Genomic DNA, 23,512 nt, shown 5'->3' on the forward strand with positions numbered 1-23,512 from the left:
ACCTTGCTATTTTTTATTTTTTACGGTGCTTCCTCTTTCTCTTTAAATTAAAGTCCACTACAATCAATTTTACAATGTATTAATCTTTGGTTCTGAATTCACTAAATCATCAAAATTCCAGATAGTCCAAAAAGAAACAACCAAAATTTACATTTAAACAATTGTTTCATATAGTCAAAAAGTAGCAGCTTTCCAAAGAATTTGTGTCGTCCAAGTTGTGACTCTTGTAATGAAAGTTGTCTGCTCTCAGTGCTAAAGCAAATGAGAAAATGATTTAGATAATTTGAACGTATCGATGTAATTTAACTTGTTATAATAGATTTATCGTAGAATGTCTGCCTTCTTTTTTGTAGTTACTAAATTTACATATTTTAGAGAGTTACTTATCGTTATCTTTTAGCAACCCAATTCTGGAACCTGTTCATACTATAAGCCATCGAGGAATTCAAACTTAACAAGGATGGATAATGATCATGTGAGCATACTTCAAAGAAGAAGAAAAAGTTCAATGGTTCTGCCCTTCTCCAAATAACGGGAATTTTGTGCACTAGACTGCTCTTTTTTATGCAAGCTACAAACTATACATTTTTAACTTGGTACTGAGTGAAAAAAATTAGGATGAAGAAACAGAGGAGGATTTCATTAGAATGTAAAAGTGTTACATTCACATTGATGGCTTATTCTTGCAAAACAGAACAGAGTTCAATTGATCCGTAATCCAACAACTCTTCAATCATTTGTTCAATTTGATGATCTTCAAGTGACTTGAATTGTTGCGTACTCTCTGCTTGGCTTTCATAACTTACCGGCATTTCGACACTCATTTGCACATTTCTTCTAGCAATGCCATGATCTCCCCTGTTTCCAAGTTGATGACATGATGATAACTGATTATTTTCATCTTCTAATTTCATCGTTCCAGGTTGATTATTCACCATATTAAGAGATTTCATCTGGCATCGTTGTAGTTTAGCTATCAAAGCAGCAGACAGATACTTAGTCGAGGATGATGAATGAGAATCACTATCATTAAAAGCGAAATTCGTTCGTGCTCTTGGTCCACACATGAGCCTTGCAGCTTCATCATATGCTCGCGCTGCATCCTCTGCTGTCTCAAATGTACCTAGCCATATTCTCGTCTTCCTATTTAATATACAAAAAAAAAAAAAATCAATTTATTGTAATTCAATTAAAGAAATTAAATTGACGTCAAACACTTCAGAGAGAAGAGGAATTACAGTAAAGGATGTCGAATTTCAGAAACCCAGGAACCCCAATGTCGCTGACGGACACCACGAAATCGTTGTTGTAGACGAGCCATGGCGGATTTGGCAGCAACAGAATTTTGATTTAACAAAGTGTTTGTGATAAGTGTAAGAGAGGAAGAAGAGTAGTCCTTAGATAATTGAGGGAGAAAGGCTTTAAGGGGTTTTTGTAAGCGCTCTTTTCGGCCTTCAGCTGGCAATAGACATGGGATTGGGCCCACAAGGCTTTCTATACCTTTCTTTCCTTCCTTCCAATAAAATAAAATAAAATAATTAAAAAAAGAAAATTATCATAATTTATAGTTTATGGTTAGTTATATACTATACAAGATAATATAAAAAAAAAACATTACACTTATTGATGTGGTTTAATAAGTATAGTATTAGAAGGTAAGTTATCATTTTATCAAGTTATTAAGTAAAGATAATTTCAAAGGCAATTGTAATTGCTCTATATTAAGTACTCCTCCGTCTCACTTTATGTGACATTTTTCAGATTTTGAGATTCAAACAAGTCTATCTTTGACCGTAATTTTTTAAATATTGTGAATTGTCAATTATTGTGACTTATAGTACTTTTTACGTAATTTATAAATATATAAATTTCATTTAAAAAAATTGAAAACTTTATACACAAATTTTTTGTCAAACTTAAACTGTTTGACTCTCGAAAAATGAAAAATGTCACATGAGGAAATAACTTGATGGGCAATTATTCGAGGAAATGAGATTTCTTGTTATGTTACAATTTAAAATAGAAGAAACAATCTTTTCAAATAAAATTATGCGAAAATAAAAATCACTTGAAGAAAAGATATAAAATTAAAAATAATTGTAAAAGACTAGACAATTATTTCTAATATTCTTTACATCATTCGCGTATATAACTTAAAAAATCCTAAGTTACTATATACTACAATGATTTAGAGTATTTGCGTATGTAACGGGTTATAGCAACTTATTGTGTTGTTTAAAATATAAAATTTTGATTATTATAGAAAGTTGTTGTTTATATATTGTCATCTTAATTGGATGTAGTAACGTTATGCTATCAATTTAAATAGAAATAAAACTCGTACGAACCAAAATAGCAAAATAAAAAAAAAATAGAGTTTTTATTTTAGTTTTTTTTTTGGGGGGGAGGGGGATAAAGGAGATAGTGCGGACTGTGGACATAATCACATAATATAAATGTTTATATATAGTTTAGTAATCATTTGTATTTTCTTGGCGAAGGATTTAGTATATATCAAAATATCGAAAAAAGAGTACTCAATAATTAACTATTAATAAAAGAAATATAAATAATATATGGAATAAATACTAGTTATTACAAGCGTAACGTGTTTTGAGAATTAGTCAATTACATATGCATGTGTGTGCATGATTGGCGGTATAAATTTACATCCTTTAATACAAAGTAAAATCTTTAATTTTTATTACGTGAATTATTGTTTGTTTTTTCTAGGTCAGCTTTTGAACGTTATTGCTAAATTATGTAAATAGTAATCAACATATAAATAAATAGATAGATAGCAACGTACACTCATGAATGATAATGACTATAAAAAGAAATAGGTGGAGGTACCTTTCTTGATATTAAAGTTTCCTAACATACACAGGAGGAATATTAATATACGTAGAATATATATTATATCATATGTATTTGATTGAGGACATGATTTACATGGCCACATCACATTTTACTAAACATAGGAATCGAAAACTGTCCTTACCTATCGACGTAAGGTCAAGATTTTCATATACGTACTAGGCTACGCGATTTCTCTATATACTAGCTAGATACATAAATCTATGTCAGCATATATGCTCGTTACTCTTTTTTATGTAACAAATTAAAAAAGTAGGCTAGAAGCAGACATGTCGATGAACAGATGCATAAATAACAGACAAAAAAGAAAAATAAAACAAGCAAATTGAATCATAGAGAGTATTGAATTTCCAGAAATATATAGGCTAGAAGCAAATATGTCGGCGAATAGTTACATGTCTCTAGTGTGTAGGTACGCAGCTGCAAAATTTGACCATCGTTTATCATATATATGAATATGACCATACAAGATTACGCAATAGAAAGAGTAAAATGAGGATGTTGACATGCATGTTAGGGGAAATCTGTTTCCTCCAAGTTATATATTCAAGGTTAGGTCATATTCCCACATGCATGATGCAGCAACGTCATATATATCACTTAATTTTAAAATGGCAATTGTAAATGGGAGTTGTTCTAGATACTCCTTATAAAGTAGTATCAAGGTTCGAAAAAAGATACTCCCTCTGTCTCATTTTATGTTACACTTTTGAATTTCGAGATTCAAACGAGTCTATTTGATTATAAGTTTTTTATAGATCTTTTAAAAAATTTGAATTATCAATTATTGTGACTTATAGTACTTTTTATGTAATTTACAAATATATAAATTTCATATAAAAAAAAATTCATGCGCAAATTGTTAATCAAACTTAAATTGTTTGACTCTAGTGGCAGCGAAGCTTAAGTCGGTTCTAGTATTTTTGTCACTGCACAAGGAGGCTGCTTTGTTACTGGACTTCCAACACAAATTTTTAATGTTTAATAGATTTTTTCAATATAATATGAAATCTGTGTAAAAATTAATGAGTTTCGATCAAGAACCCCACCCAAAGCCCTACCATCTACATTTGTCCCTGATTGGCATACTAAGTCATTAGGATGGCAATGGGGCGGGCGAATGTGGGGCGGGTCGGTTTAATACTTAAAGTCATGTTTCTTTGGCTGAAGATGGCAAGTTGGGTGAATTTGGACCAAAAACTCTGTATGCTCATCAATATGCGCGTTTTTATTATTTTGCAAGTAACGAGTTTCACTTATTATGATTATCAAAGGATGTGGTACAGTGGATGAGATTGTTTATTCCTTAATCAGATTAAAGGTCTCAAATTTAATCTCTAGATATGAAAAAAATCCTTCGTAGGGAGCGTTACGTTACCCTCCCCCACCCCACCCCACCACCTTGAATATGTTCCTTTCGGGGAGAACTCAAATTAATCATAGTCGGGTATCAAAAAACCAAAAAAAAAAAAGAGAAGGGTTTCGCTTATTATGAACAATTGCTTGTAATTAGTTACTTGTCATTTAAATTATAATTTGCTAATATAAACAAGATACATTATTCGTAATGCATGTTTATAGAAGTTAAATTCATAATTCATTTGCTCAACTCGTATGGATCCTTCCATGCAAATGAAAGCAAAAAAAAAAAAAATACAATCAAAACAGTGTTTATGAATAGAGACGTGGAAAGATTCTATTGGTAGAAATGGCATTGCCTTCCTAAAATTTAGAGAGATTAACAAACATGATTTAGTGGATGTCTGCTCTAAAGGGTTATAATGCATGTTTTGAAGCTAATGATTGATGGTTTAAGTGGGACTCATCAAATGATTTGTGTTTTTTTTTCACTTTTACAAATTGGAAAAAGTTAGCAAAGATGGGGTATTCATGCTTCCCATAGTCTCAACTTAAATGTATAGTAGAATCCAAAACTTTTTTTTCTTTCCTATGATTAATGTAGCACGAGTAATTTTAGATTCAACAAAAGGGGCTAAGGCATTCAATTGCTAATCATACAATTCTCTATTTCTTTGGGGTAGAAATTGATTTGCTTTCTGTTTTATTAGGTCATTCTTTGGGTTATCATCACTTCTTACTTTAAACATCTTTTTACAATCCCAAGGCACTCATAATAAAATGTAATTTCTCTAATATATTATACTCTCTTTGAATCATGGTACTTATCGTCTTTGCTAAAAATAAATAGCCAGAAATACTTTCTTCAATCAATTCTATTTGTTCACTATACTAAGCATGCTATACAAAAAATATTTTTTAGTGGTAATAAATTAAGGATAATAGTTTAATTATTGCTAAATATGTAGTTTTAATGGCGATTAACACTCTTTGTATATGTCCCTAAAGCCTTAAGAGACATTGGATCTAATGACAATCAAGTAGTGCCGATAACGACTTTTAACACTCTTTATTAATGTGTATATTTATTGCCGCTAAAAACTATTTTTTTATTGTAATGAGAATAGATGTTCACTTTTTTACTTGTCACTTTTAACATATCAAGAGAAACACTTTTTTTTCTTCTTCATGATTTACCTTTAATATCAATTATTTATTTCCAAATCATTTCTCAAGACCTAAGACAATATATACATCAATTAATATGAGTATTATAGTAAAATACTCATATTAATCATTATTTTTTAAAGGACGATGAAAGACCAAAGTGGATAAGTAAAGTGAATCGTTGGAACTAGTTGTCATTAGGAAAATTTATAAGACATAATTGAGTATATTCTTTATAGTTTGCCCTTAGTGATAATTATTCTTGGAAATAATAGATCTTGAATGATTAGCATAGAAAATTTAAGTGAACAACACATTCACATACTCTATATTGGGATTGCGTAGATTTAATTTTCTTTTTATTTATTGAAGAAAGATTAAAGTGAAAATATTTGTTGAAGAGAAATTAACATTTTAACTGATTAAAGATAATAAATAAGAGTATCATAACAAAATAAAAAAATTACTTAAGGATAGTGTAAGTGTAAATAAAAAATATACTTAACAAGTTAGTGGTCCGGAGGAAACTCATGTTCTAATCTACAATATTATGCGGGACTAAATTTATATTTACTAAATTTATAAGACACAAACTAAGTTATTACGGAATTATAATCCTGAAATTATAATATTGAACTAATTTTATCATGAGATATTCCACCTTATCTCATGAACTAAACAACCAATATTAATATTTCAAGATAAACTGGTTAATTTGACTTACTACGGATATTATATATAGTTAGTAGTTCTTCCACCTCAATTATTATGACACTCCTAGTGTTTTAATCAATTCCAAAAGAAAAAAAGTATACAATTCATGTTCAATCAAATAATACTAGACAAATTAAGACATGGAAAATATCTTTTAAGTGATCTTACTATCAATTACAGTAACTATTATTTCTGTTTTTATTAACTATGAGTATATGTTTCATTTCGACTTGTCATGTTACGTTTATAGCGTACTTTGTACTCCCTCTGTCTCTATTTATTTATTTACTTTTTCTTTTTAAGTTATCCTTAACTACTTGTCTATTTTATCAAATCAAGAAAGGACAATTTTTTTTATCTATTATACCCTCAATTAATTATTTTGAAAAAGACAAAAACTTTTTGAAAATCTTAAATTTTTAACTCATCAACTTCATAATTAATAGGGGTAAAATGATAAATTTATTATGTTAATCATTGTTTTCTTAATAGGTATGTTAATTCAAAAGTGAATAAATAATTAGGGACAGAGAGTACTCACGTAGAGTAAAACATATGGTAGAATACATGAACCTAGGGTCAGAGTAAAAAAAGATGCCATAAATGGGCAGTAAAAATTGGAAAGGGTGTGGGGAAAAGTAGTTTAATGATGATTGTGAAGTTTTACATAGGCAAAATGATGTAACTCATGCACAAATTTTCATGATGGAGTTCCCCAACTAGTGCTAACTTTCCTCATGGTCTCTGTCTATTTGCCTCAAATGTGTGTCCAAAACCTTTCATCTCCAAAATATTTTCCAAATCTTCATGTGATAATGATGTTACTCCCTCCGTCTCACTTAGTTTAATGTGATACAAAATTTAAGAATTTTTTTTAAAAAAATTATAGTCTGATTTGAGTGATTAATATTTGTGGAGATCATTTCATTAAGAATACATGTGCATATCAAAGTTAAATTAGTAGTACCAATATAAAATGTGTCATTACATTTGGTATTGATTAAAAAAAAATGAGTCATAGGATATATCATAAGGTTAACACATCTGTTTTATTTTTATTTTAAAAAAAAATAATCATTTTTTGTAATTTTTATATTTAAATTATAAGGTGTAGTATCTCTTTGAACTATGATATTTCCGATTTAAAACTTCTTTAAAAGGTCAAGTGATCGATTGAGATAAGTTTCATAATTTTTATGGTGTTGTGAGCTATAACTAAAAATTAGGCTAAAAAACAAAACGGGATTTCCCTTTATTTTATCTTATTAATTATTTTTTTCTTTTCTTATATATTTCGTTTTCCCCTATTATAAAAACAACACAAAATCATGATCTCATAAATTTCACGACATTTAAATTCTTTACTATTTTCTAAAAAGTAAAATCAGTAAATACTTCCCTATAAATGGAAACCATTAAAACTCTAAAAGATATACGTGAAGTTTCACGACTAGCTTACCTTATAGAGTCGCAAATATTAAATTTAGTTGTAAAAAATCAAATATTTAATGATTATTCTGCTTAGGTTATCTTAAAAACAATAAAACTATATGTCAACATTCAAAATGAAGATTGAATCTATACTTCATAAAAATAAATTCATACATTTATAGGTAGAATTTAACTTGTTGGTGGAATACTAGTGAAAAAAGCCTAATAAGATGGAATTATTCTATACCTATAGAGAAAAAGGCAAAGATTGCGCGTGCTTCATAAAATCAGAAAAGATAAGATCAAAAAAATACCAATCATGCTTGTTCCTTTCTTCATATTTACTCCAACTAAAGTTTCCCTTTAGAACAAGAGGGTGTGATCCTCCTCGTTTAAATAAATAAATACATTAATAAAAAAAAGATATGCTAATAATATATCGAAAATGCAAAATTAATTATTCTTAAGTGAATATTATTTATTAACTAATATTCTCTTTGTCCTTTGACAAAACTAGCTAGGGCCTTGGGATGTGTGTAAACAAATTGAAATTTCTTTGTAGTGACAAAAGAAAGGTACACTTTGTGTCAAATAAACAGGTTAAAATGATAGATTATTGACCCATTCAAAATTTGTTTGAACTGGAATGGACTAAAATGTATGTTATTATAATTTAACTTGTTTCATTTTTTATTAAGTTTTAATTATTTTATACTAAATTTTTTTTATGATCGTGGTATTTGGGTCAGCTTTCACGTGTTTAATAGATACCAAGTAACTCTATCCACCAAGGACAGAAGTTAGGACACATGAGAAGAATTAACTAGAGTTTTTTGTCTACATTGAGTTTGAACATGAGACCTCACTTCAGGGTTTTCAACCATTTCATAGATCATGGTCAGACCATACCGTTATATACAAAATAAAACTTCTTTTGGTTTCTCTCTTTATCGTGGCTATATATACCAAATAAAACTAAGAAATGATTGTTAAAAATATTTTGACAAGATTTTTCATGAATCAATAGCTATATATCAGTATAAATTTTAATAGATTGAAATGAGATGAACTAATACGTGAACAACTTATACTTTTCTAGACTAAAATGTGATACTCCTAGGCTCTATAGAAATCATGACTCAGTTATATATCTGAGATTGCATTCATAATATTCTATAACCTACGTTATTAATCTAATACTAACCTATCACAAAGGAGCATAGAACATGATATATGGTCAAAACAAATAATTAGGACTTGCAAAATTGCTCTCTTATAAACTAAAAGGAACAAGATTGTCGCTTTATAATATATAATCTTAGTGTAAAGTTTGATTATTATCTCTTGATAACTTTTAGTAAATTTATTGGTCAAACACATAACATATTGCTTACTAAATTTTATTTCTAGGAAATTTGTAATTATGGTCAATATTTGGAAATCAATAGCCATTCACTTATTCTTGAATAATTAGTTAATGCACTTCTATTAGGACGTATATTATGAGTTGAAACCTTGTTGATTAATGTATATCAGCAGATAACAAAGATAAATACATTGTTTTAAGGCCTATAACAATCTAGAATTAATATTAAATTTCATAATCAGATATTTATTCATATTTAATGTACATATATAAGGTGTCGGAAGAAACTATCATGAATTCACGTCCACTCATAACTTTTATATTACATATTCTACCCCTTTTGTATATGCAAACAATATATTCTTAATTCGTATCATGTACGTATAATATACATGTTTCATCATTCACCTTCTTATGGTACAAATGGATCATTTGTTATTTAACACACGTTCAATAAATTTGAACAGAATATTTGATGTGACATAAGTTTAATCGTGAAAATCATCGACGGTTCAAAACTATTTTTTATAACAAGAAAAATTAAAATCGTCTTTTCATGCAATCAACACCAATTTAAGACTAGCACATGGATAGCTTTTTATGAGTAAAAATATCTTCTCTAAATTTTCTACAAATTGACTCTCATCAATAAATAAATCTTATATTAATTTGAGCTAACTGGAATTCTACATAGTTTTTATGTACTTATATATGCTATTCTTAATTTATAATCTATTTAGTTACCAAATGGAAAAGCTAATGAAAACTATAATGAGAGAAATATGCATTGACAATGTAGAACAAACAAACAAACAAAAAATATCCTTGCTCCTTTTTTGCTATAATTTTCTATTGAATCAACTAGAAGAAATCAATAGGGATTCATCAATGAATATATCCTTGGAATAATATTCATGTTTGGATATATATGTTATAGGAGTACTTGTGGTAAATTACTAAATTTAACACATCCAAAGGCTCTAATCACACGAATAATATAAAGCATTAGTTATACATAACATAAAAAATATATCAAACAATATATTATTAATATACATAGATGATGCATATATTTTTTGCTAATACACTTTACCAAACAATTCCTAATAGCTTTATCTTACATTTTTAATATTTAATTCTATAATTAATTACACTATACTAAGGAGTTCGGAGCGGAAAAAAATTGAGCAAAATTTCCAAAAGTAGGCATTTGGACATAATAAATGTAAAGTTTAGAGAGAACAGCATTTGAAAAAAAGTTGAAAATGATATTTTAGCATTGGAGTTGTGTTATTTGGACATGACTACAGCTTGAGAAAAAGTTGAATTTTTGGAGTTAAAAATGGAAGTAAAAACATGTACATTTAAAATTTTGAAACAAATTATACTAACATTTTTATGTTCAAATATAATTCCATCCACAATTTATTTATGGACAAAATGATCCTAAATATGCTATGTTGGTAAATAACAATAACAATATAGCTTATGAAATTTACGCGTGAAATCTGAAGAGGATAGAATATACCGACCTCGAGGTAAAATAGATTCTATTTTCCATGATTTCTTAGAAAAAGGAAATGACACATATGCAGGATTTTCTCTTTTTATTTTTCTTGAAGAAAATTAAAATAAAATTATAGGGCATCACGTGCTTTCCATGTGACGCCGGTCGGCGAGAGCCGGAAGGACGAGAAGACGATGAAATGAGTGTTGAAAGACTCCATCTCCGTTCTCTCCTCAGTCCCTGTGGCTGCCAGATTCATCAGTGAAGAAGATTCCTCAATTCCTCAGTCCCAATTTACGTAGTTGCGTGCGTCGACCTCTGATATCAAGGTAAATTAAGTTTCAGATTTTGCTTCTGTTTTTCGTTCAGCCTACATGAATTCGATCAAGTAAACGTTATTACTTTGCTTCGATTCGCTTCTCGCAGTGTGATTATTATGCATATAATAAAATTGCTTAAGCATCATATAAATTTTGTATTCGAAGATCAAGGGCTTGATCAACACAAACTAGTATATTTGTGCTTGCTTTTCAGTTTGAATTCCACTTAAAATGATATGAAGCGCCATTTCTCATATTCAATTGGCTACCGGACTCCATTTATTGAATTTGGTTTTAGCTAGAGCTTCTGTTTTTATGAGCTTAATCTAATTATAATAGACAACCACACTCCTGACCAAATTATTGCTCAATCTACAAAAAGAGTTTTCTTAACAGGTAAGTGTTGTTAAGATATTACTAGATGATTAAGCTTCTTTGCATACCCTTCAATCTTCTACTTAATTTACTGATCCATGGTTGTGTTAATTGGATATTCTAGAGCTTATGACTCCAGGATATAGCAGCAGAGTTAAACATTTTACTGTTGGAGGTTTGGTTATGGATTTGTCTAGAGGAAACTGATGTTAGGGGATTGGGTTTAGATAAAATCATTAATGTCTACATGAAGTGGCTGTTAGTGAAGATGAAAATTACATGCCTCCAATTGGTCTGGAGCCTAACAAACCAACTGAAGTAACTTTAATATTGGAAAATTGAGCCTAGAAACAATGTCGTGAGCGTTCTTCAATGGAAATAGGTGAAGTAGTTAAAGCTTTGAACAGAGGGATAAGTTGCTTGGTGCTGTCTGTCCACTCTGAATTTTAGTCGAATATAGCCAAGCGAATGGAACGAATCATCTTGTTTTGATTGAATACGGACATGATAGTTTTGAGTTAAGCACACAGGCGTCCCATTTTGATGACACAACTGAATAAGTATGTGCTTTTAGAGACAAAAACAGCTGAACGTTTAGAGCTGGATCTCAAGCAGCAAACACCTATAAGTGGAAACCAATCTCATGTTAGATGCAGCATTGTTCAGGGGTAGATTTAGAGTTGGCTGGCTGCCTATTGGTATTCTCATACATTCTGGTGTCAGTTGAGGATATTGCCAATATATAGCTGAAAACTCCGAAATACGGAGGCTTGCAACATCTGTGGTGGATCCAAAATCAGAAATTGAAGATTGAGACCTGGAAGCTTGAATATGTATATTGTTTTATGGAGAAGTTCCTTGGAGGAAGACAGCGGTTCAAGTGGTATGAAGTTTCTCTTCAAATACTCTAACTACAGATTTTTTCTCTTTCCCTCCTAATTGTCTGGAAATTTTAGCATGTTGAATTCCGAACTTGTCTTTATATTGATCAGTCCCCTAAACCCCCACTATTAAATTTGAAAATGTTAGATTTACATCCTGAAATAGAATGCTCTTTAATTATTCTGACTTGAGATATGGTTAGCCCATATTATTGGAAGATACAAAACCTGAATGGAAATGATAGTAAGCTGCACGTTAATTTTATCAAGTCTTAAATGTGCCATCAGAAGGCAGTATACTGATAAAGTCTTCCACCATTATTGGAACAAAGTCTGTTTAGCTGGATCTGACCTGTATGGTTGCTCAATAATGCTGATCGATAGTTTCCTTGTTAGTAGGGGGTTAAACATCTTCATACTCTTGCATAGTGCAGAAGTGAAATGATACCTCTTTGAAGTAATTCATTGTTAAAGCATATTTTTACTGGCTGGATACTCCTGAAAATAACAGCAATTCATGTGCAGACTTCATCCCGCTTAAACTTAAATTTGGTAGTTATGGTTGTCTGTTGATGGAAGGAAATTAGCATTACCAAAACAAGAGACTAGCAGATTTGCTGCTTGTCCACACCCTACATCCCTGATGCGGTTTCCTAAACCTCTAAAGCTGTATTACATTCCTGTCATGTTTCTAACACTGGACCCCTTGAAGTACTATGCCCAAGCTTATCTTGATTCTTGACAGAGTTATTTTGAGCTTCTGTACCCTTTGCATGGAAACCATAAATAGTTCCCTTTTGTTTGTCTGCTTAACCCTTAAAGATTTTTGCTATAATCGCAATCCTTAAAACATGTAAAGCAAACACGAATAATAAAGACAATGATTAGAATAAATAAGAACCTTACTTAGCAGAGAAATGATGAATTGTGTTCCTTGTTGAAGATAAGAAAGTTCAACAAGTGGGGTGGAAAGTTATTTATTCTAAATATTGCTAGATGTATGCTAATGTATGCCTAGTAACTCGCCGTTCTGTACCTAGTTAAAAAATACTTAATTCCATTTATGGAGGGACTGTAATGGTTAACTGGGAATACTTTGTAATGGAACTGTTCTTTATTTATGTCGTTAAATGATTTAAATTTGAATATTCTGTCTCACTTATATCGTGGTGCAAACATGCAGTGTCATATAAAACCTTCTCTTGTATCAGCTTATAGAACTTTCTCCATTGGTTTATATTGTGGTAAAGTATCCCCTGAATTTGAGGTTTTAACAAGATGGTTCATGTGGATGCTGGCAAGTTCTTTTAGTGTAACAGGAGCTCCAAAGCTGTAAGTTGTAACTCATGGATGTTTGATTCCCTTCAGTGTGGTTTATTCCGAGATAACTGAAGCGATGCAATTTTCTATGATTGATGGAAGTGGAAGTTCAACAAATGAGGGAGGCTTAGCTACCTGGTGTAGGGGTGTGATACCATGTTTAAGGCAGCTAAGCTACTATAATTCCACATTTAATGCATTCATCCTGAAGAGGTCAGTGTACGTTATTTTCCGCATGCTCTCTTTTACATCTTAACTTTGTGTGGTAGTGCCATAGCTCCCTATTCATCAAGCTTTGCACATTCTACCCTTATATATGTAATGATTTTTTTGAGTAATTCTAGTCATTGCTGAATAACTTATCGCCTTATCTAGGACTTCCTCCTTTTTTCCCCAAAAAAATAAAATTGAGTGCTATTCATTTGTTTTTGTTGCTTTTTCCCGGTTATGTGTCCTATCCTTGTAAATTATTCAAAACTTGTGATGTGAAGGAAAAGGGTAGTCATTCATCTTGGATTCCATTCATTGTTTTTGGAAAAAATTGAAAATATAGGATAAATGGAAACATCAACAGCACGAAAAGTGTGGTTGGAACTTTTGAATTCATTGATTGATGATATCTTTTGGTCAATTATAGTCACCTCTCAGGTATAGTATTGACCTTTGGGACTACGAATTGGTTCACTAGAATAAAGATTGGGGACAAATGTGACGTGTCTGTATATATCAAAAGAAAAAAAGTGATCTGATTTGTCCAAAGCTGTTGAAAGGCAAATAATAGCTCTTTGAACCCAAAAAAAAAAAAAAAACACTGTAAAAGGAAAAGCACATAACCTTCACATGCTTTCAATATCATACTATAAAGCTTTGTTTTTCTCGTCACCCCTTTTCAGAAGGATAAACAGTGACTTCCTCATCAGTGTGACCACATTGTGAAAGCTCCCCTTCCTTTCAAGTGTTGCCCTGGTTGGAACAACTCTGTATTCTCCCCAACATAACCCATAATCAAGAGAATTGTTGAACTAAGTTGTGGGAACTCTTCACTTTCGATGCCGCACCCATGTCGGATTCTCCAAAAATAGTGTATTTTTGGGGAATATGACATGCACCCAATTGACTTTTTTGAAGAATCCGAGCAACATAGTTGTTGAGTAGTTAATCAAACAATAATGTCCTAATTCTATCTAAGTGTGATTTGCAGTATATTTCTCTGTATCCATTCCGCTCAGTTCAGGTTCAATATCACGGTTCAACTATTTTTACGATGATTGTAATAAGCCTATTAATAGATAAAAGATTAACTTCCATTTGCTTGTTGCTGCATATTTTAGATTTTCATTTCCACTGAAAGCATTTGCATATACAATATTTGTTAGCATTATGAAGAAACGAGCAAAAGAATAAAGGTGAATCAAATAAAGCATTGGCCTTTCTGCATAAGGAAATTCTAGGATGCATTTGAATCTGACGTCAACAGCGTAGATGGAGGTAGCGGGCTTCTGGTTTCGTTACTACTTGTGGATTTGGCAATTGGAGGAGACTGCAAAGAAACTGACGATGGATTTGAAGGAGTCGTCTTATTCGAGCTACTCTCAGGTTTCTTGTTGTTTGATGGATTTGAAGATGTAGTCGGCTTATTCGAGCTGCTCTGAGGTTTCTTCTTGTCCCCTTCACCCGATGGATTCGAAGACGGAGTCTGGTTATTCAAGCTGCTCTGAGGTTTCTTCTTGTCCCCTTCACCTGATGGATTCAAAGACGGAGTCTGGTTATTCAAGCTGCTCTGAGGTTTCTTGCTGTTTCCTTCACTTGCCTTGTCCTCCATCCGATGGTGGCGAACTTTGGTAGACTTTAAGCTCATTGGAACAATACAATGGCAAACGAAACCTACACACACCAACAATTACCAAGTTATTAAATTTCTCATATCAACAAGTTGCAGAACACTAACTATTCAAACTTGAGAACTTTATAACCCCTTCAATGACTGCAACAAGCTCATGTTGAAGATCCCTATCGTGTTAAAGGCTGCGAAAAACTTTCAACGCAGCCACTGAACTCGGTAGGAATCTTCTGCAATGACTGCAAAAATTCATTGTCAAGAACAAACATTGAGACTTCTATAAAACTACCCAGAAGCTTCCTGATTCAACATGTCTAGAAAACAAGGTATTCTCTCCGTCCCAGTCCCAATTTATGTGACACTCAACTCTTCAAAGTGTTTGAATTTTGACCAAACATTTTAAAATGTATTTTCCGAATATTCAAACATGCGAAACAATAAATCTGACTGAAAATCTTACCAATTCTTGCTAGTCGATTAACCCAACTGGGAATTGGATTGTTAGTGAGTTTAACACAAGCATCACTACAGAAATGGTTACAATTCTTAGTAATAAGATTGTAAGCATTTCCTTTATACTTATCAGCAAGTTCTTCCATAACTCTTCTTACTTCTCTAGGTGTCTTCTCCGTCCATCCGATCAAAATTGTCTTCCTGAAAATAAATCCTTCACACTTTTTCGGCTCCCCTTCGAAAATTCCAGTACTTGGATACTCATGAGCTCCAAATGCATACTCAACTCCATGAACTAGCTACCATAACCCACCACCATCAACAAATAATTAGTATAAACTTTGCTACAGTTAATTAAGAAAAAACCAGATCTAAAAAACAATGAAAAATTTGAAGATTGAGTAACTGACCTTGAACGCCGGAATGGTAAACTCCGAGACCCAGCCAATACGCATAACCATTCATCGGAGTTAGATCGTATACGTTTAAGTACACCGGAACCGATCCACGGCCATTTTTAACTGAATTTTTGCAGCAGAGCATCTTGAAATAAAAACAGAGGAACTTTTCAGGTTCCTCGCATAGTGAAGATGTAAAGAAAGAGAATTCTGAATTTTCCGATTGATTGAGTTGTATTGAATTTCAGGTATATGTGGGCAGTACTTGGTAGGTAAATGAAAGAGGAAATGTGGGTCCTCTTATTTTGGAGTTGGCGGTGGAGTGGGGACTGAGGGTACCACCGGCGGCGATACAGTGGCCGTACCGGTAGGTATAAAAGGAGGAGAAGAGATTAGTTGGAAAATTGGAATCTTTCAGCTGAAGAGTGTATTATAATGGTGGCTGAGAGTGTATTGTGGAATGATGATCTGTGATTTCTCTTCTATTTTAAACTGATTTCTGCTTTTCTGCACTGTGGACTCTGCACTCTATCCAAATTTTTATAAAGAAAATTATTGGTCGGCATTTTAGATAATTTTTTGAGTTTTTTTTTTTTTAAATAGTACTACCTCCGTCCGGTTTTATTTGTCACGTTGCGTTTTTCAAAAGTCAATTTAACCAATTTTTATAGTTAAATTAGATTACATTAATTTGACATTTTAAACAAAAAATTTAGATATTCAAAAACTATACGTACTATAATTTGCATTTTTTAGGCATATCAATATGATAAAAAAAATATACATTATAAAATATTAGTCAAATTTTTTATAGTTTGACTTTAAAAAGAAAAATTATTACAATTAAAATTGGACGAAGGAAGTATTATGGATGAATCATTGATAGGATTTAGTGGTCAATGAAATGGTTTAAAATCTATAGGTAAATAGGTGTGCTTTAACGTTAAAAAAAGAAGAAGTTGTTTTAGGAGTTAGTATTATGTTCTTTATATTAAACAATTGAAAAAGAAATTTTGAAAAAATAGTTTATATTCTTAAATAGTACTAAGTGTAGTTAGCCTCTTGAAAAAAATAATTTGAATCTTCAAAATTTGTTTAAAACTTTCAAAGGTCATATTAATTGTAGGGGAAAAATGGAAAAAATTAATTAATTCTATCCTGATTTAGTAAGTGATCAAGTAATATGTGAAAAAATATTTTCTAGTGAGATCTTCATCTAATATGAGACGGAGGGAGTATCTTTATATTTCACTTGAAGTTCATTAATAAGTATAACTACTAGTAAATTTTCATAGCCAAACAAGTACTCCCTTTGTCCCTATGTTCATTTTTTTCTTGACACACTTATTAAGATAATAATAATTGATATAGTGAGTTTACCATTTTATCCTATTAGTTGATATAATTTCAAAATCAATTTACTCATTAAAAAGGTTCTACTTTTTCAAATATTACTTAACTCTCTAAATAAATTAACGATATAATATGTAAAAAAAAACAAAAAAATTCTTGATTTATCAAAAATAACAATTAAAAAATCAAAAATCAATCGGTAAAAAGGGACAAAGGAGTCTTAATGAAACAAACCAAGTAACACCCTTGTAACTTGTAAGTTCCATAATTCTACTATAATTATTTCTTTTGTAATCTTACAACTACTTATTAGTACTCATTGCATCTCAAATAGTAAAAATGTTGTATAAGTCCTATTTGATTTACCCTATAATATAGTTATGTCAATATGACAAAGAAAACACATGTAGTTTTCTAACATTGTCGATTAGTTTACACTCTGTCGTTTTCTACCAAGAAATTTAAGGAGAATGCAACATATTCGTCCCTGTCTCCTTGTATTCCTTTTCTTTGATTCTTTTTCTCCCTTTTTCCTTTATCATACATAAATAATTAACAGATACAAAAAAAAAAATCATCATTCTTAATCAACTTTAGAGAGGCCAATTATGTCTCTAACTGCCCTTTCTAGCACCTAGCCTACCTTATTTTAAAAACATTAGGTGGTTAATTAATTATTATCCAATTTACAACTAAAATGACTTTCAAGAAAAATATAAAATTGTGTGTAGAATGATACTTGTACTATTTGATTTTGATCTCAAAATCCATAAGATATGTTTGTGATTAATCCTTTTAATAATCTCTGATTTTTTTTTTTGTTTAAACATCTTTGTCAAGAAGACACATTGATTGAAAACAAAGAACATGGATTGTTTTTTGATAAGTACCTTTATATAATTCGTGTCTTGAAGAATAATTATCAATCGGTACCTGCTTTTGACTTGCTTAATGTGAATTTATGACAAATTAAAATTTTGATTCTCACAAATTTTACACGAAATTCTTTTACTACGTAGTTGTTTGGTATAATGAAAACATAAATATTCTATTAGTATCAAAGGAAGAAGATAATATTGTCAGATTAAGAGAAATGAGTGAGATACCACATAAGAATTGTGGTGGAGTGATAAGTATTTTTTCATTTTTAACCAGAGGTTTCATATTCGAGTCATCTTGGATACATAGTCGCCTTTGTTAGGGAACGCTTAACCTTCAATGTGGAACTTCTCGATGTGAATTCGAATTTAGTTGAGTTCCAATACAAATACGAGACGAAAAAATAAGAAAAAAGAAATGAGCTAGATTTTCCAAGAAAGTCAAGTGCTTTCTGTTTAGAACCTAAGATTAGTCTTCTTTACCTTTACTTAATATATATCTCAAGTAGAAAATATTTAATTTATATATTGGTATTTAAATTATAATTAATGCAACCACATTTGGTTCTCATTTGTCTCTGGGAAACCAAGAATGATGAATTAAATCAAGTCAAACAAAAACGCAAAGGGAGATAAGATATTTTGTAAAGCATGCTTAGCTTTGGCCTTTGGGGGCATGTATTTTGAATAAATATAGGGTCAAATATTAAAGATCCCTTAGAATAACGCACAAGACAAATTGGGCTTGAATTATAAACCCAAAATACAATTGATTATTTTCTTCAATTCTAACTTATATAATTGGTATATATACTGCTCTTTCAACACGTACGTTGCGTCAAGGTATTATATAATTTTGTATCATGAAATCTTGAGTAAAATATTATATATAAAAGAGTGAGTTTTTTATGAATGATTAATTAATGTGGATGATCATCGTATGATGACTTGTTTGTCGAGGTCAAGATGATTGGATCTAGTTTGAACATGTGAATGTGAACTATAATTAAAGTTTATTTCAAATGACATTTTAAAACGTTTCATGTGAAATCTTTAAAAAGGAACACTTAAATGTGTGAGTATTTGATTTCATTACTATTATCTTTGAGATAAGTGTCAAAAACACACTTAAACTATACCATTTTTTTGAGTTTCATACCTAAACTATTGAGAGTGTGAGTTTCATACCTAAACTATCATTTTTTAGTTTGAGAAACCCACCTATATTTGTTATATCACTCTCATCATGGTGTGTGTAATACACTCCCTCTTTTATTTTAAAAAATTATCACATCACACTCCATATGGACAAAATATTTAACTTTGACAAAAATTAAATAAATTATTAGTATTAGTTAAAATTTAAAATTTAAAAATTATTATCCAAAAAAATAATATTTCTTTTATAAAATAAAATGAAAAATATTTTTCTCACCCCCTCCCCCCACCCCCGGGCATTTTTTTTTTGTTTAAATTTCTTTTATAAAAGTACTTTTTTTTACTTCATCTCCTCTCCCTCCCCCCTTTTCAAATACTAATTTAGATATTATTTTATTTTTTTAAAAAAATAATTCTACTCTCCCCACATAACCCTCCGCTTCCAATTTTTTTCTCATTTAGTGTTAAATATGTACATATCGAAAATATTTTTTACTTGCCACAGCAAGACTTTTTTTATGTTTTAATTTATTTATGTTATATTCGTACACTAGTAAAAAAAAATCTAAAAATATATGTACATACATATTTAACACAAAATGAGAAAAATGTAAAAACAATAATAATAATAAGGACCGGAGGGTTAGAATGGGGTAGAATTTTTATTTTTTATAAAATAAAAAAATATCAACTTTTTTTTGGGGGTACGTAGAGGAGGTGGTGGAGTGGGTAAAAATTTTTTTTTTTTTTTTTTTTATGGATAGTAATACTTTAATATTTAATTTTTAATTAATATTAACAGTTTATTATTTAATTTTTATCAAGGTGAAATATTTTATCAATGTGGAATGTTATGTGTCAAGGTTTTTTCAAAATAAAAGAGAGAGTGCATTACACACACCACTGGGGTGTGTTTCGCAAACTAAAAAATGATAGTTTAGGTATGAAACTCAAAAAAATGGGATAGTTTAGATGTGTTTTTGACATTTATCTCATTATGTTTCCTTATGTCTGAAATTCAATACGCCAAGTTATCCTAATGCAATGAGTAAAATGAACTTTCTCCATTTTTACGTCAATACATGAAGAACAAAAACAAAATTGGTAGCACTGATTGCAGGTAGATTTTAAGAAATGGCTGAACTAGGATACCGCAAGGGTTCATTCGTTAAAAAACTATATATATATATATATATATATATATATATATATATATATATATATATATAGATGCATACATTAGGGGTGACAATTGGACGGGTTGGGTCAAATTTGGACGGATCATAATGGGCTAAGATAACAATCGAATCAAGACTTAACCTAACCTAAATTTGCTTGGGTCAAAATGGATTAGGAATGGGTTACATTACGGGTCAAGACCCAACCCAACCCAACTTTTTACTAAGCTTAATTGTTTTATTTATTCTTTTAAACTATTTTAGTACTTGATAAAATTAATTTTTTCTTTTTTAAGGCTATAAATGACATATCAAATTGAAAAAAAATTATTAAAAATATTTCGACAAGATTTTTCATGAGCCAATTTAGGTTACATATTAATCCTATTTTTAATTAGACATGGATTGGATTGAAATGGATTGAGCTAATAAATAGGCGGGTCAATAACCCGTCCAAATTTAAACGGATTGGACGGGTTGAATTTGATTTTACCTCCCCTAATATATGTTAATGAACATTTCGCTCAAGCTTGAACTAAATTGTAATATTCCCCATCCTGCCGTTTTTAAGTGATGTTTTAGTTTTTCAATTTTGTTTCTAAGTAAGTGATATTTTAGATTACAAAGAAGATATAATAACGTTCTTCCAATTTTATCCTTCTTTAAATAAAGAAAGTTTTGCTAAAAAGTTACTATACATTTTTTTCAAGATATTTATTTATTATGGGTAAGTTAATAAAAACATTTTTTTTATTTTTTTAGAAACAAGTAATTTCTTAAATGGTGTCACATCCTGTGACCAAACTAAAAATATCACTTGTTTATTTACTGCAGAAACGAAAAATAATACTAATAATAACAAAAAAAGGCTCAGGTACAAGTAGTTGTTTAATACACAATTATGGAGGAACCTATTTCTATAGTTCTCTGTATTTTCAGTGACCCACCAACCCTACACCATGCATGCATAATGTCGTTGGGCTTTCACCTTCATTGATATTCTACATTTTTATTTTTTTAATCGGTTAAAAAAGAAAGAAAAAAAAGGGCGGATATTTTAAATTTTTGAAATAATTAATGTTATATTTTTCATTTTTTGTTATTCATGAGAAATTTTATAACCTCAGAATTGTTATGACATATTTAAGGTCATATATTTCAAATGTTTTATAGCTACGTAAATATTTTTCTTGAAAAAATCACAATATCTGTCCTTTGGGTTTAGCACTTTATGATTATCTGTTCACTATGCAATAACTCGCAAATCACACAGAAATTGTAGATTGCATTAGACAAGCCTCATGCAATGAGCTCATGACTGAGTAGCAGATGGAGGATGATTTCGATCTCTGGTGGAGACCCACCTCTCAACCACACATCCACATAAATATTGTGATATGTTAAAAAAATGTACAAATTGAGCAGAGATTCGATCATCACACTCTTTACGCAAAACATATCTTCTGCTAGCTGATCATTGTACGAAGTTAGCGGAAATCGAGTATTTTTGTTTGTTCCTTTTGAGCTAAGATTAGTACTATATGAAACATGCCATAATTTACGTTTATCAAATTTGGATGAATCATAATCGGTCCCACCAATTTGTTTACAAAATTATGACATGCCCAAATTAAGGATCATTGTTGGTTTTTTCGAATTTTTTTTTTTTTTGAGTAGGGTCATTATGAAACTTCGTTTCCACATGACTCCACAAACATATTGATGATGACTTCTTAGTAGATGGGTCTATTTTTCATCTACCCTAAGGTGTATTATTTGAATGTAATAGTACAATTTGAAATACTTCATGGGAACATTCTCTGCCCACCATATGCATAATTGCATGTGGAATTATGCAACCTATCCTACTAGGAAAGTTAATAATTCATCAAAGTTCAAACAGTACGTATATTCAGTGACATGCGCATTCAAAGTCTCTATCTCATAAATGAAACAATGAGATTTTGACTCCAGTTTAATTTCCAGCGGAAAAGTGTTTCTTCTTTTGTGAACATTAAGGAAACATGCACTTTCTACTTGTTAACTCTATAATTTTAATGCAATATTTGAACATATATGAATGCTTTAACTTTGCATGTTTGCATTCTCTTGGCGGATTGCAGTGAACATAGACCATAGTATTTTACAATCCATCTATGCGTAGGTTAAATAATGAACGATTTTAATCACTTCAATAGCAACTTTAAAGAAAGAAATATATTTAAGCTCAAACAGAGTCGATCATACGTAATTCAGAAAATTTTTAATTACTACGACTACTAATACCAACAAAGTCTTAGAGTTTGAGAGACAAATCCAGCTTCTTCAAATCCTCTTGAGAACTAACCACTGTTGGAAACTTGTTCGTGTAACCGAAATTTAGCCTAGCAGCACCGTCACCGAACGATGTTCGATGACTTTCAGGGCGATCGATCGCCGGAAACTGATCCAGCCGCCTTCTCGACCGCATCCCAGCTGAATGTGTATTATATAATAAGGGTGAAATTGCGGGTGCCGTGAAGGTGTTCGACGACATGTTTGGCTTATGAATCATGGAGTGGGTTTGAATGCCAAGAGACCTATGCATAATAGGAACTGAAGCTATACTCTGCTTTCTCTTCGCCATTGTAATTATTCTCTCCCTTTTATGTGCGTTTTGATGGCCGCCAAGTGCTTGTGAACTGTAAAAATTTCTGTAGCAATAGTTACAGGAAAAAACCTGGTGCTCTGTTTCATCATCCTCCGAAGAGCTTATCGTGTGACAAGTATGATCACTGGTTTTGATTATTTGATCATCTGTAGGCTTCAATTCCCAGTTACAGAGGAGGCTTAGATCTAGAATGAGCCCATCATTTTCCTGTTTATCATCTTGTTGTCGTGGCGCTGATTGATTTTGGGAGTCCATTTCCTTGTAGTGCTACTTTAGGGAATTAGGTA

At 30.9% G+C, this 23,512-nt stretch overlaps 3 protein-coding genes and 1 long non-coding RNA gene across 6 annotated transcripts; 1 reads left to right on the top strand and 3 right to left on the bottom strand.

The window, feature by feature from the left end:
- Positions 1 to 626: 626 nt before the first annotated feature.
- LOC125832643 (ethylene-responsive transcription factor ERF003-like) lies at positions 627 to 1,330 on the bottom strand. The gene is made up of 2 exons (XM_049511843.1): positions 1,239 to 1,330; positions 627 to 1,143 (listed from the first exon to the last, which is right to left on the bottom strand). Exons 1-2 carry the CDS (start codon positions 1,319 to 1,321, stop codon positions 678 to 680), a joined length of 549 nt encoding a protein of 182 aa, XP_049367800.1. The 5' UTR covers positions 1,322 to 1,330; the 3' UTR covers positions 627 to 677.
- Positions 1,331 to 10,549: 9,219 nt separating this feature from the next.
- LOC125832750 (uncharacterized) lies at positions 10,550 to 14,816 on the top strand. Its single transcript, XR_007443260.1, has 4 exons — positions 10,550 to 10,750; positions 11,767 to 11,999; positions 13,366 to 13,530; positions 14,759 to 14,816. It is a non-coding gene; the product is annotated as an uncharacterized LOC125832750 (long non-coding RNA).
- Positions 14,651 to 16,574, bottom strand: LOC125832507 (deSI-like protein At4g17486). 3 transcript variants are annotated; one of them, XM_049511679.1, is made up of 4 exons: positions 16,021 to 16,441; positions 15,618 to 15,905; positions 15,037 to 15,201; positions 14,651 to 14,970 (listed from the first exon to the last, which is right to left on the bottom strand). In XM_049511679.1, exons 1-4 carry the CDS (start codon positions 16,151 to 16,153, stop codon positions 14,765 to 14,767), a joined length of 792 nt encoding a protein of 263 aa, XP_049367636.1. In that variant the 5' UTR covers positions 16,154 to 16,441; the 3' UTR covers positions 14,651 to 14,764. The 3 variants fall into 3 exon arrangements, with proteins under 3 accessions (XP_049367636.1, XP_049367644.1, XP_049367628.1); XM_049511687.1 differs by having other exon boundaries at positions 14,651 to 15,201; positions 15,618 to 15,909; positions 16,021 to 16,574; XM_049511671.1 differs by having other exon boundaries at positions 14,651 to 15,201.
- Positions 16,575 to 22,777: 6,203 nt separating this feature from the next.
- LOC125829817 (zinc finger protein 1-like) lies at positions 22,778 to 23,512 on the bottom strand. Its single transcript, XM_049509017.1, has one exon. It carries the CDS (start codon positions 23,478 to 23,480, stop codon positions 22,872 to 22,874), a length of 609 nt encoding a protein of 202 aa, XP_049364974.1. The 5' UTR covers positions 23,481 to 23,512; the 3' UTR covers positions 22,778 to 22,871.

The sequence above is a fragment of the Solanum verrucosum genome, unplaced genomic scaffold (genome assembly GCF_900185275.1).
Source record: "Solanum verrucosum unplaced genomic scaffold, falcon-dt-bn FXZP01000102.1, whole genome shotgun sequence".
In the NCBI taxonomy this organism is placed as follows: Eukaryota; Viridiplantae; Streptophyta; class Magnoliopsida; order Solanales; family Solanaceae; genus Solanum; species Solanum verrucosum.